Raw genomic sequence first — 15,539 nt, forward strand, 5'->3', positions numbered from 1 at the left:
TTCTCAGAGAAAAATGTTTTTGTATATTAAAAAATGTGCAGTCTGTACAATGCCAAAAAAAATCACATATGCAAAAAAAACCTTATAAATACTCCGCAATGTTTCAAAATACTGGGCAAAGAAGATAGTGAACATTTAACCATGTTACTAAGACTTGACAGTGGGCATTCTTAAAATGCAGAGGTCACCTCCCCTCAATCTACTCTACAGCACAATGAAGAATACTCCCCCCAAGGGGGGGGAGGGGGGCTCTCTCTGTAATCTTAGTTCCCAAAGAGGAAACATAGGGGAGACAACGGGCTTTCAGATAACCCAAACCCAAGCCATGTAGAGATTTAAAGGTAAAAAAACAACACCTTGAACTGCACTCAGGAGCAGATCAGAAGCCAGTGTGATTGCTGTAGAACTGGGGTCACATTATCCAACCAGCAGTCTAGCCACAAGCAGTCTGTACAGCATCCAAACACACTTTTGTTTGCAGCGCGGACTGCACTGGCTGCCAATCACCTACCGAGTCCAGTACAAAGTGTTGGTTATTACCTTTAAAGCCCTATATGGCCGAGGACCAGCCTACCTAAGGGACCGTCTCTCCCCATATGAACCCCAGAGAGCACTGAGGTCAGTGGGTAAAAATAAAATGACCACCCCTGGGCCGAGAGAGGTCAAACTCCAAAACACCAGAGCACGGGCCTTTTCAGCCGCGGCTCCTGCACTGTGGAACCAGCTTCCGGAGGAAGTGCAGGCCCTGCGGAACCTTGACCAGTTCCGCAGGGCCTGCAAGACCGCCCTTTTCAGACAAGCCTATGCTGATATCGACTGCTGAGTTGCTAGGAATAAAAGAACCGCCATCTATAATACTACCATGGAACTATCTAAACTGGCAGAACCAGCGCCAGAACAGTTTCATTGCTGCCAGATACATTTAATGTAACTTAAATTATGTATTTTAACTCAATTAACTGGTTTTTATATGTTTAAATTTTTTAATTGTTAAATTTAAAGTTTTACTTATTTATGTTAATATATGGAATGTTGTTAGCTGCCCTGAGCCGCCTAGGCGGGGAGGGCGGGATACAAATAAAATCTACTACTACTACTACTACTTCAAGGGTACCCCACATACACCTGATTTTCTAAGGTGACTTCTGTGTCAAGTAGCACTCACAAGCAATGTTCCCTCTAATTTTTCCCCCTACTGAGCAGAGTAGTTCACCTCCTGAGCAGAACAGAACTTCTGTAATCTTAAAACGAGCAATCAGTAGTGCAAGACCCTGTGCAGCTCCAGACTGCTGCTGAGCAGGGCTTCGCGTTTTAATGAGTGGCCATTCACCCACACAGCTTAGATGGAACACTGCAATCACAAGTTGTGAATCTTACTTCGGAGAGGTATTCTTCAACTGGAGGAAAATGATTCAAGAGTGTTTAGGGGTCTTATATCCTACACCACTGAGATTTCCCCTGGCTCACTCTTTACTTAGTGCAGTTCATTTGAAGTATTGTTAATATGACTACCTCATTCTTCCTCTGCTCTCAGTTTTCTAAGGGATTTTGTGTTCTGTGTATTAGAGAGATATTTGATCAACTTCTAGTTGCCAGTTCTAGAATTCTTCAGAGTTCCCGATGATGTCTGACCACACTAATTTGGCCTGGCAATCAAAGGGAAAAGCAGCTCTAACAAAAAGTGGGGAGGAAAAATGTTGTCAGGAGTCTATCGAGGAATCAAGATAATCACCCTCCCCAACATATGTCACTGACTCAACATATGTCAGTAATACCACATTTTGAATGCTGCATTGGATTAGTAATGGTTCTATGACTCCTAAACAACTTTACTATCAATTTACTAGGCTATAACATGAAAAAGGTAAGAGCAGTGGGATGGGAACCACAGCTACTTAACAGGAATATTCCTAGTAATGAAGTATGTTTGAAATAGGCCGCGCAACCTCGCCACCCCCCCCCACAGCCTTGCCGCCTCCCCCCCACAGCGCCTCCTCTCCCCCCCCCCCCATTTTCACCATTTTAAGGCTTGGGAAGGGAAAGCTGGGGAAGGGCAGTGTCACTCACTGCTGCTGCTGAGGTTTTCCCACCCATCACCTGATCGGCGGGGGGGTGAGTTGGCCTGGGAGGTGCTTCACAGCCTCTTCCCTGGCCTTAAAATGGTGAAAACGGGGGGAGGTGGAGGCTGCGTGGAAGGCAGCAGCGAAGGAGGGGGGAGGAAAACAGGAAGAGGAGGCAGTGAGGCTGCGTGGGGGTGGTGAGGCTGCACGGGGGGAGAAGAAGGGAGGAGGAAATGCCATGGGGGGGGGAGGTCAAATTGGGTGCCCCCACCCTGCCAGCCCTTGGGCCATGGTCAGCAGGCCGGCCCTGGGACCGGTCTCCAGAGCCAAAAAGGTTGGGGACCACTGATTTAGGGGACAGGGAATGTAGCCATAAAAAACTTTGAGCTCTTAATTTGAAGAATAGTCCTCAAAGAGACAAGAAGAGATAGTATACCTTATTTTTGATTAATTATTTAAACAATAAACTGGATTTAAACAATAATCTGGATTTATTCAGCTGAACATTTTATTATTGATTTTAAATGCTCATTTTTAGTTTTATTTAGTTTAAATTTTATTAGTTTTATTGTTGATTGTTTACTTACTTCATTTATACCCCACTTTTCTCTTCAATGAGGATCCAAAGCAATTTCTATCATTCTCCCCTCCTCTGTTTTATGCTCATAACTACACTGTGTGGTAGATTAAGCTGAGAGCATGAGACTGGCCCAGCAAGCTTGCATGGCACAGTGAAGATTAGAACCTGGATCTTCCAGTTCCTAGTCTGACATGCCAGCCATTAAACCACAATGGTGTAGTATGGTATTATGGCTTAAGTTATATGACTGTATTAACTTTATTATCTATTTTAACTCGCATTTATTTATTGTTTCTGGTGATGATGGAATCCACATCCTAAACCAATATGGGTTTTAAGAATGCATGGCATAAATTTATTCAATAAAGTTATACAATAACATGTCAATTCATATTACTTTCTAACCACATTTTGGTGTAATATTAAAATTACTGTGCTCTAAAGATTTATTTCTAATAACCAAAGGCCTCTGCAATATTAACACAAGAAATAACAAAGTGGAAAAACAAGATCCTATAGAACTTAAAAATACAAAAACCAATATATCTAATAGAATATTCAATGCTCTCACTAACGTTTCAGCACCCATGTCATTAACAAATCATCTGGGCGCTACTAGCAACTAGAAACTTCCAGGCAATAAGGCAGAGATCCAGAGCTCCTAATATGCAGCACATTCCCCACCAGAAGACTAGCCATTTTAAAAAATCTTGACTTGCTCAGTTCAGCACTAACAGAACCTTCTTCAATTAGTCAGTCTGTACTCTCACACCAAAAGCCTCCTGTTTTGCAACTTGTTTTGAACTGATCAAGACTAGTTAATTAATAAGTCATTTATCAGATCACCTGTAATCTACAAGAGTATCTTTCAAAGGGCTCCCTGATTTCTTCCTTTTCAGCTGACTCTGGGTTATAGCAAATGCTGTTAAAATGACCCCTAATTAGCAGTATGCATTTGCTGCCAAAATTGTAGCTACCTAAGAGAACACAGCCTGGGAGCTGATTTTCTCCAGCATTTCACAGGTATGCAAGACTGCTCATTTTAACAAGCACTTTGTACAGTTAGCACACAGATAAAATTAAAATAATTAAACAAAATCACCAAAAGCAACTATCTATATCAAACCCCCAGTCTTAGAAGAAAAATTACTATTTCTCATTGACAACTGTCCAATGGATATGGGTAGGCTAAACTCTGGCATAACAGGTCAGTGTTGATAAGGAGGATCTGCTGATGTAAAAGAAGGTGGTAGCAATATTGCTCCTTTCCTTTACCCCACTGTAGCCTCACAACTCATGTGGTTCTTACTCCAAGCAAGTTCCACAAACCCAGGAACAAGATTTTCCAAAGCAAAATGCAGGAAATATGCCTTGCATCTGTAGAATCCAACTCAAAGTGTCCTGTAGTAATCACTGATTCAACTGAAGATAGGAGGTGGTGATTAGACAAATAAGATATAAATGTTAAATGCATAATATGCAGAGTTTTCTTCTAAGGCCAAGTTATTCAGCTTGACAACCAAACTGAGAAATATTGAAAGGTACTCATAACCAAGGTTTTTCTATGTCCTTTGTATTCATATGAAGTTATATCAAGATAAACAATTTAAACTCTTCCCCCAGTTTTACATGTGTCATACAGAGAGAAAGAGAGAGAGTTAAAATATATATCTAAATATATACATATTAAACCTGCCTTTATAATCCCCAGTCTGCCATGGAAGATTGCTACATGACATTGGGCCAATCATGCAGTCTCAGTCTATCCTATGTCATAGTTATTGGGAGGATAAAACAGAGGAAGACAGACTGATATGAGCCACTCGAGATCCCCATGCAGGAGAAAAATGTGGGGTATAAATCAAGTCAATAAGTAAAACCCAATCCATGCCCTATATTAAATACACTGCTTTAAAGACATTATTTGTGTAAAGAACCATGGGGAAACAATCATTTGAAGATCAAGTATATAAATGGCAGAACAGGCCATAGAGGTCCAGGGGCTGTTACTGTGTATCAGTTGGAGAATCACCCACATATATCTACCTCAGTGATCTTGTTCTTCCTATTTTACCGTATTTATAATTGCTTAACCTGCACAAGCTCTGTGTGCTAGGATCCATGGTGAGAGGAATGAGAGTCTACATTTTTAGCTCGGACTGAACGGAGCACAACTCAGTAGTATAGCACACATTTGCACTTCAGTCTCTATCTCATTTAAAAAAAAATCTCAATAGCATGTACTGAGAAAGCCCTCCCTTACCTAACACCCTGGTGAGCCACTGTCAGCTATAACAAATAGTAGTGAACCATATGGACCAATGATCTGATTCAGTATAAAGTATATTCATATGTCCATCTCTGATGTCGGCAATTATTTCAGTTCTTAAACTATGAATATTTACTCTGCAAAGAAAAGCTTTCTGTTTATGAAAACAGTCTCCTCCACATGGTAACTAGTTACTGATCCTTGTTCTGACAACATTCAGCACTGTTAGCTTCCTCTGAACAAAGACCCCAGGGGCTGCAATCAGTAAAAGTTTTACTTTGTGGTGGGTGCAACTTAGGCATGAAGAGAACATTACTGCAGTATAAGAGAAAAGAACAGAAGTGAGCCAGAAAACAAGTATACTGGAAAGTAGTATAAGCTATCTGCAGGCATCTTTTATAAACTATTACTTACCCTGCTAGCATCCTCTAAATTTATTGGATGTTTTTATTGGCATTACCATCTTCAAAGAAAAGCTTAAATGTAACAAATGATTTTTCATAATTCCAGAACAACCAACAAACAGGCTTTGATTATTGAAGCTTTCAAAAGCAACATGTTTTATGCAAGGTGACAACACAGGATAGCACTGCTGCAGTTCTTGAAAATCTACTCATCTTTTTTTTCACTTCTAAAACAGAACCAATCTAATATTACTTTGTAAAATATATGTTCCCTACAATTCATGTTCCCTCTAAGCTGAATTAGAGTGAGCTAGCTCAGTTTTTTCACCTCCAGTTCACACATTTTTGTCTTAGCTCAGGGCGGATGGCCCCAGAGCAACCTAATTTATGCTGTAGCCAAATCAACTGTTCACAATTTTAATGCCAGTAGCTCACAAAGCAGAATTTTTGCTCACAAGACTCTACAGCTTAGAGGGAGTATTGCCTACAACCTATAGGCAAGAAAAAAAGTTTAAGCCCCCCCCCCCCAACATGAATGTGCATACAGTGGATAATTAAACCATCATTAGAGACAAAAGAAGCAATGGTGAAATTACTTTTGCTTATCCAGCTAGAACTGCTGTAGCTACTTAATGAGTGAAGACAAAAACAGAACTAACCTAAAAGCTCCAGAGCTGCACTAATGGCTAGATCGCAAACCTCAGCTTGAACAATCAGTAACATTAGAATATCCCTTCCTCCCAAATAAAATGTTCTGCTACAGATTATTACCCGGTCTTTCATCCGCCAACTTTGAGCCAGTGATTTGGAACCCTCAATTTTCTCACAGTGCCTCTTCTTCATGAAAGCCAAGGGCAGATTCCAGTCAGTCATGTCCGACTCATCTTCTTCCCCCAGCCCCAGAAGGGGTGACTGTAGCATCTCAGACTCCATCACAGGAGACAGAACCAAGGTAGTGAATGATCAGAAAACTCCACTCTAACACAACGTGTAGAGAACAGTTGTGAAAGCAAAGGATTCTGGCAGTTCCTGTTCCAGATGAAGTGTTATGGGAAAAAGCCCTGTTCAGAGTTTATTATGAGAGTGTTACTGTTCCAGATGTATGCCAATGCTTCCTGCTCAGCAGATGGAGGACTCTTATTCAGAATGGGTAGTCAGGGAGTATTGTAATCCCTATACAAGGAATAACTAGCAGTGTATGGCAGGAAATTGATTATCACTCTCTAGATGAAGCTATAAACCGCTGGTGTGCATGTGGATCCTTTCTCTGTCTTTTTTACGAGTAAGAACAGAGAGAAACATTGATTGTACCTCAATTTGAGGAAAGCACAACGTGGTTCCAAACAACTGTCTTTATTGGAACAGGTCCTTATCCACAACAAAACTAAGAGCTATTTTAGTGGAAAGAATACCAGGAACAATTTGTTCAGAATCAAATTTAAGCAGAAAGGGCTAGAAGTGTCTCCAAAATATAGCTTGTATTTCAAAATCCAGTAAAGTCGAGCACAGCTAATTAACAGAGAGCTTTAAGCAACTGTGACACCAGAGCGGGCTGGCACTCTTGTTTAGGATAAACCTTGTGCCCCAGAGACTGTGGGCCATGTGGGCTTATTCAAAGGGTAAGTCTGAGCAAAAATCCCTTTTCAATCTACAGCACAGGCACATACCAGATTCTAACGGAAGGTGCTGTTCAGGCTGTCTCAAAGATTGTGTTTATGGAGGGAAAGCTAGCACAAATATAGGAAGTTTTCTCTGGGCAGGCAATTCCTGCTCTGCGTTTAAATATAGACTGTTAACGCAGGTTCCTTGCCTCAGCAGAAACTAGTGACAAAAGGCGAGGACCAGCCTTGCAACATGGTCCTCTCCTCAAGACAGAACTATACGAAGTTGAGTCGGAATCCTGTTTCAGCTAAAATACTGAGTGCTAAGGTTAGAGGTTACGGGAGAGGGACAGTTTGGCCGGTAGCGTCTTTGTTCCAGGAGTGGCTACCCCGATGTTTGGCGAGGACGTAGAAGGAAACAGCTCACCCCCCAACAAGTCCACCCCTTGCGGGACAGTCCGGTTCAGGCGATAGTTAAGGCTCTCCTTCCTGGGCCTATTTCCGAGATCTTGTAGTGGCCGGTGTGGGGGACGTCCTACCCCCGCGGGGGTGCTTGTTCTCTATCCGGCTGCTGCCACGGGAGCCCGGTCCGGCCCATCGCGCCACCCACCTCGGGCAGCTGGTGGCTTCTCTTCGCGTACAAAATCCCCAAATAACGGGGTTCAGGGAGGAAAGGAAAAATCACCAATGTTTCCAAAGAGCCAAACTCCCCTCAGAAGCTCACCAAGGAGGCGGCCATATTGCCAAAGCCCAGAATGCATCCCGGCGACGGGCCGTCGTCCCACTCATGCCTAGTCAAATGCGTTTGATAAAAGCAGTTCAAGGAGGGACTGACCGGAAAGGATAGTGTTGCCAAGGCAACCACCTAAGCATTCTGGGGACAGTAAGCTTCAAAAGTCTGATACCGGAAGCGGATACGGCCTGACACCCCTTAAATCAGTATGTGAGATAGCAATGGGAGGCGTGGGAGAGGAGCTGTTCTTTTTCTTTTCTCGATTGCCATAAGTATGCTGCGTCGTGGAAAGTAATGGGTTTGCAACCCACCCACGTCCTGAATTTCTGGGTCCAGGTCAAGCATATCCGCTCTCTTACACACACTTATGCTTGGTTGAACCCTGTCATTCTCCAAAGGTCTTAGTGATGCCAACAGGTAGTTGCCAACCTCCAGGAGGGGCCTGGAGATCTGCCGAAATAACAATTTATTTCAACCCGATAACAGAGATCAGTTCCTCCGGAGAAAATGGCTGCTTTAGAGGGGGAACTCTATAGCATTAAACACTTCTGGGGTCTCTCCCTCCCCAAGGCTTGTGCTTTCCAGGCTCCACCCCCCCCCCCCCATCTCTGGGAATTTCCCAACCCAGAGTTGGCAACGCTAGGACAATATCCACTAAAAAGGACCAGCCAAACCTTCAGACTCTTTTATTACTTTATCTTGTCTCAAACTGATAGGGAAATAGGAGCAGATCTGAGCGTTTTTATTAACAAAGAATTGGGCATTTATCAATGGTAGTGTATGAATACCCAATTCTTTGTTTAGATAGCTGATATGAGGTATCTTGATCCTAGGAATGTTTTTAGTCTCATTGTATACTTAGGGGATGGTTGCTTATTTCTTTGGTTAGTAGGGTTTGGATTAGGGGAATATGTAGTGCCTGATATTATGTAAAATGCACTGAAAATAAAAGCGAGTTACAGTAATTCAACCTGGAAGTGACCATTACATGGGTCACTATAGTCAAGTCCTGGGGGGAGAGATAGGGTGCTAGCTGCCTGATCTGCCGAAGATGATAGAAAGTAGATATGGCAACCACAGTGACCTGGGCCTCCATAGAAAGGGAGGCATCCAAGGTCACTCCAAAGCTCTTCACCTTCTGGGCTGGTGTAAGTAATGTATCACCCAGGGCTGGGAGCCAGATACCCAAATCTACTCCACCTCAGCCAGGGTAAAGGACCTCCATCTTAGTTGGATTAAGCTTCAACAAGCTCTATTGCAACCACCCAGCCGACCACCATCTCCATTTTAGTTGGATTAAGCTTCAATCGGCTCTGTTGCAATCACCCAGCCGACCACCACCTCCATCTTAGTTGGATTAAGTTTCAACTGGCTCTTTTGCAACCATCCAGCCGACCAACCACCCAGAAGACCACCAGAAAGCTGCTTAGGGCAACACATAAAGCAGTGGCACCTTTAAGACCAACCAAAGTTTGTTAAAGATATGAGCTTTGGACTCAAAATCTGCTGTACTGCTTCATACCAACATGATTGCCCACCTGGAACCAGGGCAAAATATGATATCCAGTATAAAGCTTTGATCATGTCTTGGACCCATAATAACTGACAGTAGCCACAGCATGTATGAAGCATAGCCCAGGGTGGCCATCACATGCATTTTTTATTCCCCCAGCATAATCAATCTGAAAAAATCCAGCACCACCACTAAGAGTAATTTGAGGCAGAATGACACTGTCAGCAACATCCCACCAAGTTTCAGTGAGTGTGGCATAGTGGTTGGAGTGTCAGATTAGGATCTGCGAGTCCCAGGTTCCAACACCCACCCTATGAGAAAAAAGGGGTGGGGGATTCTCTATGAGCAGAAAAATGTACAAAAGTGCCAGAAGTTTCACAAATAAAAACAGGTGTGTTATGAAAACCCAAATTATAAAGTACCTCAGCCCCTACATGTACAGTAATGCAATATATTTCATATAAATGTGGAATATGTAAAACATACACATTCATCCATGTGAATTCAGGTACAGAAAGAAACCAGCCCTATTTTGAATAATTTCTATAATAGTTAAGTACACATGAATTATTCTTGGATTGTTCCTGGAGTCAACATATTTCCAGCAGTTGAATAGACTGTCAAACATACACTCTGATGAGAGGTTAATCAAAACAGAATCCGCTAGCACATAAGACTGATTATTGGTTTTGCCAGTGATCACAATTAGATGGTACTTTTGTGAATTACAGTTACTCCAATTTGTGCTAAATTGTTGAGCCTCACAGCTTTGCTTTAGTATTGTATTGTCCACCTAGGAGAGTTATGGACAGGGGTCGTTTTGCAGAAAAATAGGTGGTAGAGCTCATCCAGGGATTGTTATGCAGCTGCAATACTATTCAATAGACAAGGAGGTAGAACTCTCAGAAGGAGGAGGTGGAACTCTCAGAAAGGTTCAGGAGCTGTGCTCCTGTGAGCTCCCACTGAATCTGAGGCCTGGTTATGGACACCATGTCCCGCCAAAAAAGACAAATAAGTTCTAGATCAAATCAAGCTTGAATTCCCTTTGAGGAGAAAATGACCAAACTGAGGCTATCATACTTTGCTCACATTATGAGAAGACAAGTCTTACTGGAAAAGGCAATAATTCTTGGAAAACTTGAAAACAGCAGGAAAACAGGAAGACCCAACGAGATATAAAGGAAACCACGGCCCTCAGTTAGCAAGACCTGAGCAAGAGGACATTTGTTAATGAGAGGACATTTTGGAGGTTATTAATCCATATGGTCACCATAAATTAGAAATGACATGACGGCATTTAACACACACATAAGCTGATGATTATTTTTGCCAGTTATTAAGATTATATGGTCTTTCTGTGAATAGCAATTCTTAAAATTTGTTCAGGTTTTGAATTTACATTGTATGATTTACATATCCCACATTATATGAAATATATCATATTATATGGGCTAAGGTGCTTTATAATTTTAATTTTATACTACACCTATTTTCATTCATGAAACCTCTACTGCTTTTGTACATTTTTTCCTCAAATTCCCACTTTGCCTTGGAAGCTGGCTGGGTGTCTTGGACCAGTCACACACTCTCAGCCTAGCTTATCTCACTGGGTTGTCATAAAGTTAAAATGCAGACAAGGAGAATGATACAAACCACATCGGGTTCCACTGGGGAGAAGGAGGAGTCATAAATGAAGTGAATAAGTAAATGTGCCAGATCCACTTTGTCCTACACCAAAATATTATTTTCTTTCTATTTATTTATTTAATTTGCATCTGGGCTTTCTCCACAATGGAGAGCCAAAGTGACTTACATAAAAGTCATACAAAACATTGTGAAATGGATAAGGCTGAACAAGTTGGAACTGAATCCTGAGAAGATGGAAGTAATATTGGTTGGGATGGCTGAGGTCTTAAAGGACCGTGTTCTTCACACTTTTCTGGTTAAAACAATTTTATTTGGTAACATATGGTAACAAATTATATTTCTTGCATCATTAATAACTTCTTTTATCTATCCCATGTATTACTTTCTACCCGCCCCTCCCCCCGTTACTTGACCCCTGCCGGTGTTATTTACTTAAAGTACTAATGTTTAAAGGTACCCTTAACTAATAAAAACAAAAATTAATATTCTTCTTTTTTCTAAGACTTAATCATTATCAAAAATTGTCCAATGTCCTTTTATTTTCCACTCTTTTTCTACATATCTTCTGAACTTTTTCCACTCCATCTTAAAAACTTCTAAATCATAGTCTCTTAAAATTCTTGTTAATTTGTCCATTTCACTCCATGTCATAACTTTTACAATCCAATCCCATTTCTCTGGTATTTTTTCTTGCTTCCACAACTGCGCATATAATGTCCTAGCAGCTGAAAGCAAGTATCAAATTATAGTTCTATCTTCTTTTGAAAAATTTTCCATTTGTAATCCCAACAGTAAAGTCTCTGCAACTTTACGCCATAGCTTCTCATAATTATTTTTGAACAAATCTATATTCTTCATTGTTATCTCCACACCCAAATATTTTACCTTGGAGGTAACTTCACAGCCCGTTAGTCTCTACAATTCTTGTTGCTTATTTATTTGCATATTTTTACATAGAAGTTTTGATTTTTCTTTATTAATACAAAGTCCTGCCAATTCCCCATATTCTTGTATTTTGGCTAACAACAAAGGTGTGACTTGTATGGGGTTTTCATTTATAAACATCATATCATCTGCAAATGCTCTGTATTTATAAGTAAATCCTTTTACTTTTAATCCTTCTATTTCTTTATCTTCTTGAATTTGCATCAGTAATATTTCAAGAGTCATTATAAACAACAGTGCGAAAAGTGGACAATCTTGTCTTGTACCTTTGCTAATCATCATGTCTTCTGTAAGATCAGCATTTATACATAGCCTTGCACGTTGTTCAGTATATATTGCTTTTATCATTCTTATAAAGCTTTCTCCCAGCTCCATTTTCTCCATTACTGCAAACATAAAATCCCAATTTAAATTGTCAAATGCTTTCTCTGCGTCCGCAAAGAATAATGCTACTTCCATTTATGGATGTCTTTCATAATATTCTACAATATTTACAGCAGTTCTGATATTGTCTCTTATTTGCCTTTTGGGAAGAAACCCTGCTTGATCTTCCTTTATAAAATTTATCAAATATTGTTTAAACCGTTCTGCCAAGATTCTTGTATATATTTTATAGTCATTATTTAATAATGAAATTGGTCTATAATTTTTTAAGTTCATAACATCTCTATCTTTCTTTGGAATCAACGAAATAACAGCTTCCTTCCACCTATTTGGTAGGTTCTTTGTTCTTTGTTCTTATCATATTCATCAATTTCTGAAGTTTCAGGATTAACTGGGTTCATTGGGTTCAGTGGGTTCATTGCAGTGCTTGCTCATAAATTTGTTTTTATTAGTTGTGCTGTTTGATATTTTAGGAAGCAAACTGTATTATCAATTTCATTATTTTAAATTACATTTTACAAACTGCAATAGGGTTCTTGCAGGTAAGTTATAAGTCTTGCATGTTAATTCATGAAACTGCTGTTTTTCTTGTTTAAGCTTGTAGAGGAGGGACGGTGGCTCAGTGGTAGAGCATCTGCTTGGTAAGCAGAAGGTCCAAGTTCAATCCCCGGCATCTCCCAATGAAAAAGGGTCCAGGCAAGTAGGCGTGAAAAGCCTCAGCTGGAGACCCTGGAGAGCCGCTGCCAGTCTGAGTGGACAATACTGACTTTGATGGACTGAGAGTCTGATTCAGTAGAAGGCAGCTTCATATATATGTTCATATATAACTCCTCTTTGAGGGTTTTAAAAAATTTAGCTATATATCCATCTGGCCCAGGTGCTTTTCCATTTTTCATTGCATTAATTGCTGCTTCAATTTCTATTTTTTCAATTGGATCGTTCAAAACTTTTCGCATATTTTCTGCTAAGGGTGCTATTTTTATCTTTTGTAAGTACTCATCCATCTTTCCTTTCCTTATTTTAAAAACTTTAAATTACTTGGCATAATACTTAAAGAATTCTCTTTTTATTCCTTCTTGATCTACCACCTCTCTTCCATCCACCACAATTTTATTAATAATTTTACTTTCTCTCTTTTTCTTCAGTTGCCAGGCCAAATATTTTCCAGGTTTGTTTGCTCCCTTGGAAGATTTCTGCTGCAATCTTTTCAGATTCCATTCCAGTTCTTTATTTAACAAATGTCTCATTTGCATTTGTAATATTGTAATCTCCCTTATAATTTTCTTTTTCCCTGGCCTTTTTCTCAGTTCCCCTTCTTTTTTCTTTTTCATTTTGAATGTCCAACATCTATTTTTCTTTTGCCCTCTTATCTTTGTTATTCAATGTAATCAATATTTCTCTCATTACTGCTTTATAAGCATCCCAGACCGTCTGAAATTCTATATCCTCTTTATCGTTTATTTGGAAGAAAGCTTTAGTTTCATTTTCTAGAGATGTCACTATTTCTTTATTCTGCAGTAAATCCTCATTCAATCTCCATCTTCTCAACAATTTTGAGAAGACAATTTTGTACTCCACATTATTGGGTTATGGTCAGCCCCAATTTTAGGTAAAATCTCTATTTTCTTTGTTATAAGGCCTAAGTCCTCAGTGCCCCACAACATGTCAATTCTGGAAAAAGTTTTATGTCTTGCTGAAAAAAAGGTATAATCCCGCACTTCAGGATTAAATTTCCTCCATATATCCTCCAAATTTTCTTGTTTGACCAATTAAAAAAAAAACTTTGGCAATTTTCCTTCCTTATTTTTTTTACCCCCACACCTGTTCCATTAAAGTCCCCCATTATCAAAATTTGGTCATAAGTCAGTTCATCAAATTGTTGTATAATGTATTTTTAAAAAGGATCCTTTGCACTATTTGGTGCATACAGTCCCAGTAACAACGTTTTTTTTTCACTTAATATTATTTCTACCGCTACAAATCTTCCATCTTTATCTTTAAACACTAATTTTGGCTCCAATTCTTGTTTAATATAGAAAATCACTCCCCTTTTCTTCTGTTCAGACAATGAATAAAATTCTAGTCCCAGTTGTTCCTTCCATAAAAATTTGTAATCCTTTTGTTTGATATGCACTTCTTGTAAACAAACTATATTACAATTTTGCTTTTTAATCTAATGAAACGTTGCCTTTCTTTTTTGTGGTGAATTTAGTCCATTTACATTCCAATATAATAATTTGTAATCCATCATGGTGCAAATTCTTTATGTTCTTCATAAAACCTACGCAGTTCCTGTGTGCTTGTAATTGTAATCCTTTTTCCTTGCAACTCAAAGCTCAGACCTTCAGGTATTACCCATCTATACCTCATTTCATTGTCACGTAGTTTTTCTGTCAATTTTTTGTATGCTTTTCTGTCATTTATCACTTGTCTTGGCAGTTCTTTCATGATTCTTACTCTGCTGCCTCCCACTATCAATGTCTTTTCAAAAATTTTATTCAAGATTTTTCCCACCATTTCTTTTGTCATATATCTTATAACCACATCTCTTGGTAGATTATTTTTCTTGGCATATAGTGAGTTCACTCTATACATATAGTCATACATGCTTCTAGTTCTTTAAGGATCTTCCTCCAAAAATTCTGCAATTATTCTTATTATATATCCTTTCAAATCAGTCTCTTCATCCTCAGGTACTCCTCTCAGACGTATCTGGGTTTCCATCAATTTGCAGTCATGAATTGCCACCTTTTCTTGCATTTTTAGCAAGGTGGAATCATGTACTTTTTAGCACTGTCCTTTAAACTTACAAAATTCAAATTTCGCCCCTTCTTCCCTTCTTCCCAACATTCTGAATCTCTATTTCCCACCTTCTGATTTTATTTTGTTTAACTTTAAATAGTCTCGGAATGAAGATAGTCATCAGTACCTTTTTCTGCAATTATCCAGATCCAACACCGGTCTTGTATAGCTTTAGATGTTTAGCAGTCTCAAAGAAGGTTAGGATCCTGTCGAGCTTATGTCAAATAAATGACTCTGGAAACTTCTGCAGATGATGAATATGCAACTCATCTCCAGAGACCCCTCAAAGCCTCAAAGGAGCTCCCCCCCCCCCAGGACTCCCTTTTAGCCAAGGTAAATCTCCTCAGAGTTTCCTGTGCATATCTTGGACTGATCTCTAACTGAGAAAAGTAGGCAGTAGGCATTAAATTGCCCTCCACTACCCCGAACAGAAGCCTCAGCCTGCTCCTCTTCTGAGAAGCAATTCAGCTCGGCATTTTCTAACCCCGGAAGTCCCCATGTTCTTCACACTTTTGATGAGGTCCAGCTGACACTTTCTGACTCAGTTAAAAATCTAGAGGTCACACTGGACTTAGCATTACTGCTGACAAAGCTGATTAAT

General features: G+C 39.8%; 1 protein-coding gene across 3 annotated transcripts in view; it reads right to left on the reverse strand.

Annotated features, from left to right (window-relative positions):
• RPTOR (regulatory associated protein of MTOR complex 1) overlaps positions 1–7,687 on the reverse strand; it is a 538,471-nt gene extending 530,784 nt beyond the window's left edge. For all 3 annotated transcript variants that reach the window (XM_060251925.1, XM_060251924.1, XM_060251923.1), the window contains exon 1: positions 6,085–7,687. In XM_060251925.1, the coding sequence (XP_060107908.1) occupies positions 6,085–6,246 (162 nt within the window). In that variant the 5' untranslated portion in view covers positions 6,247–7,687. The remainder of the gene's footprint in view (positions 1–6,084) is intronic.
• Positions 7,688–15,539: the final 7,852 nt, after the last annotated feature.

Source organism: Heteronotia binoei, chromosome 13, assembly GCF_032191835.1.
Source record: "Heteronotia binoei isolate CCM8104 ecotype False Entrance Well chromosome 13, APGP_CSIRO_Hbin_v1, whole genome shotgun sequence".
Lineage (NCBI taxonomy): Eukaryota > Metazoa > Chordata > Lepidosauria > Squamata > Gekkonidae > Heteronotia > Heteronotia binoei.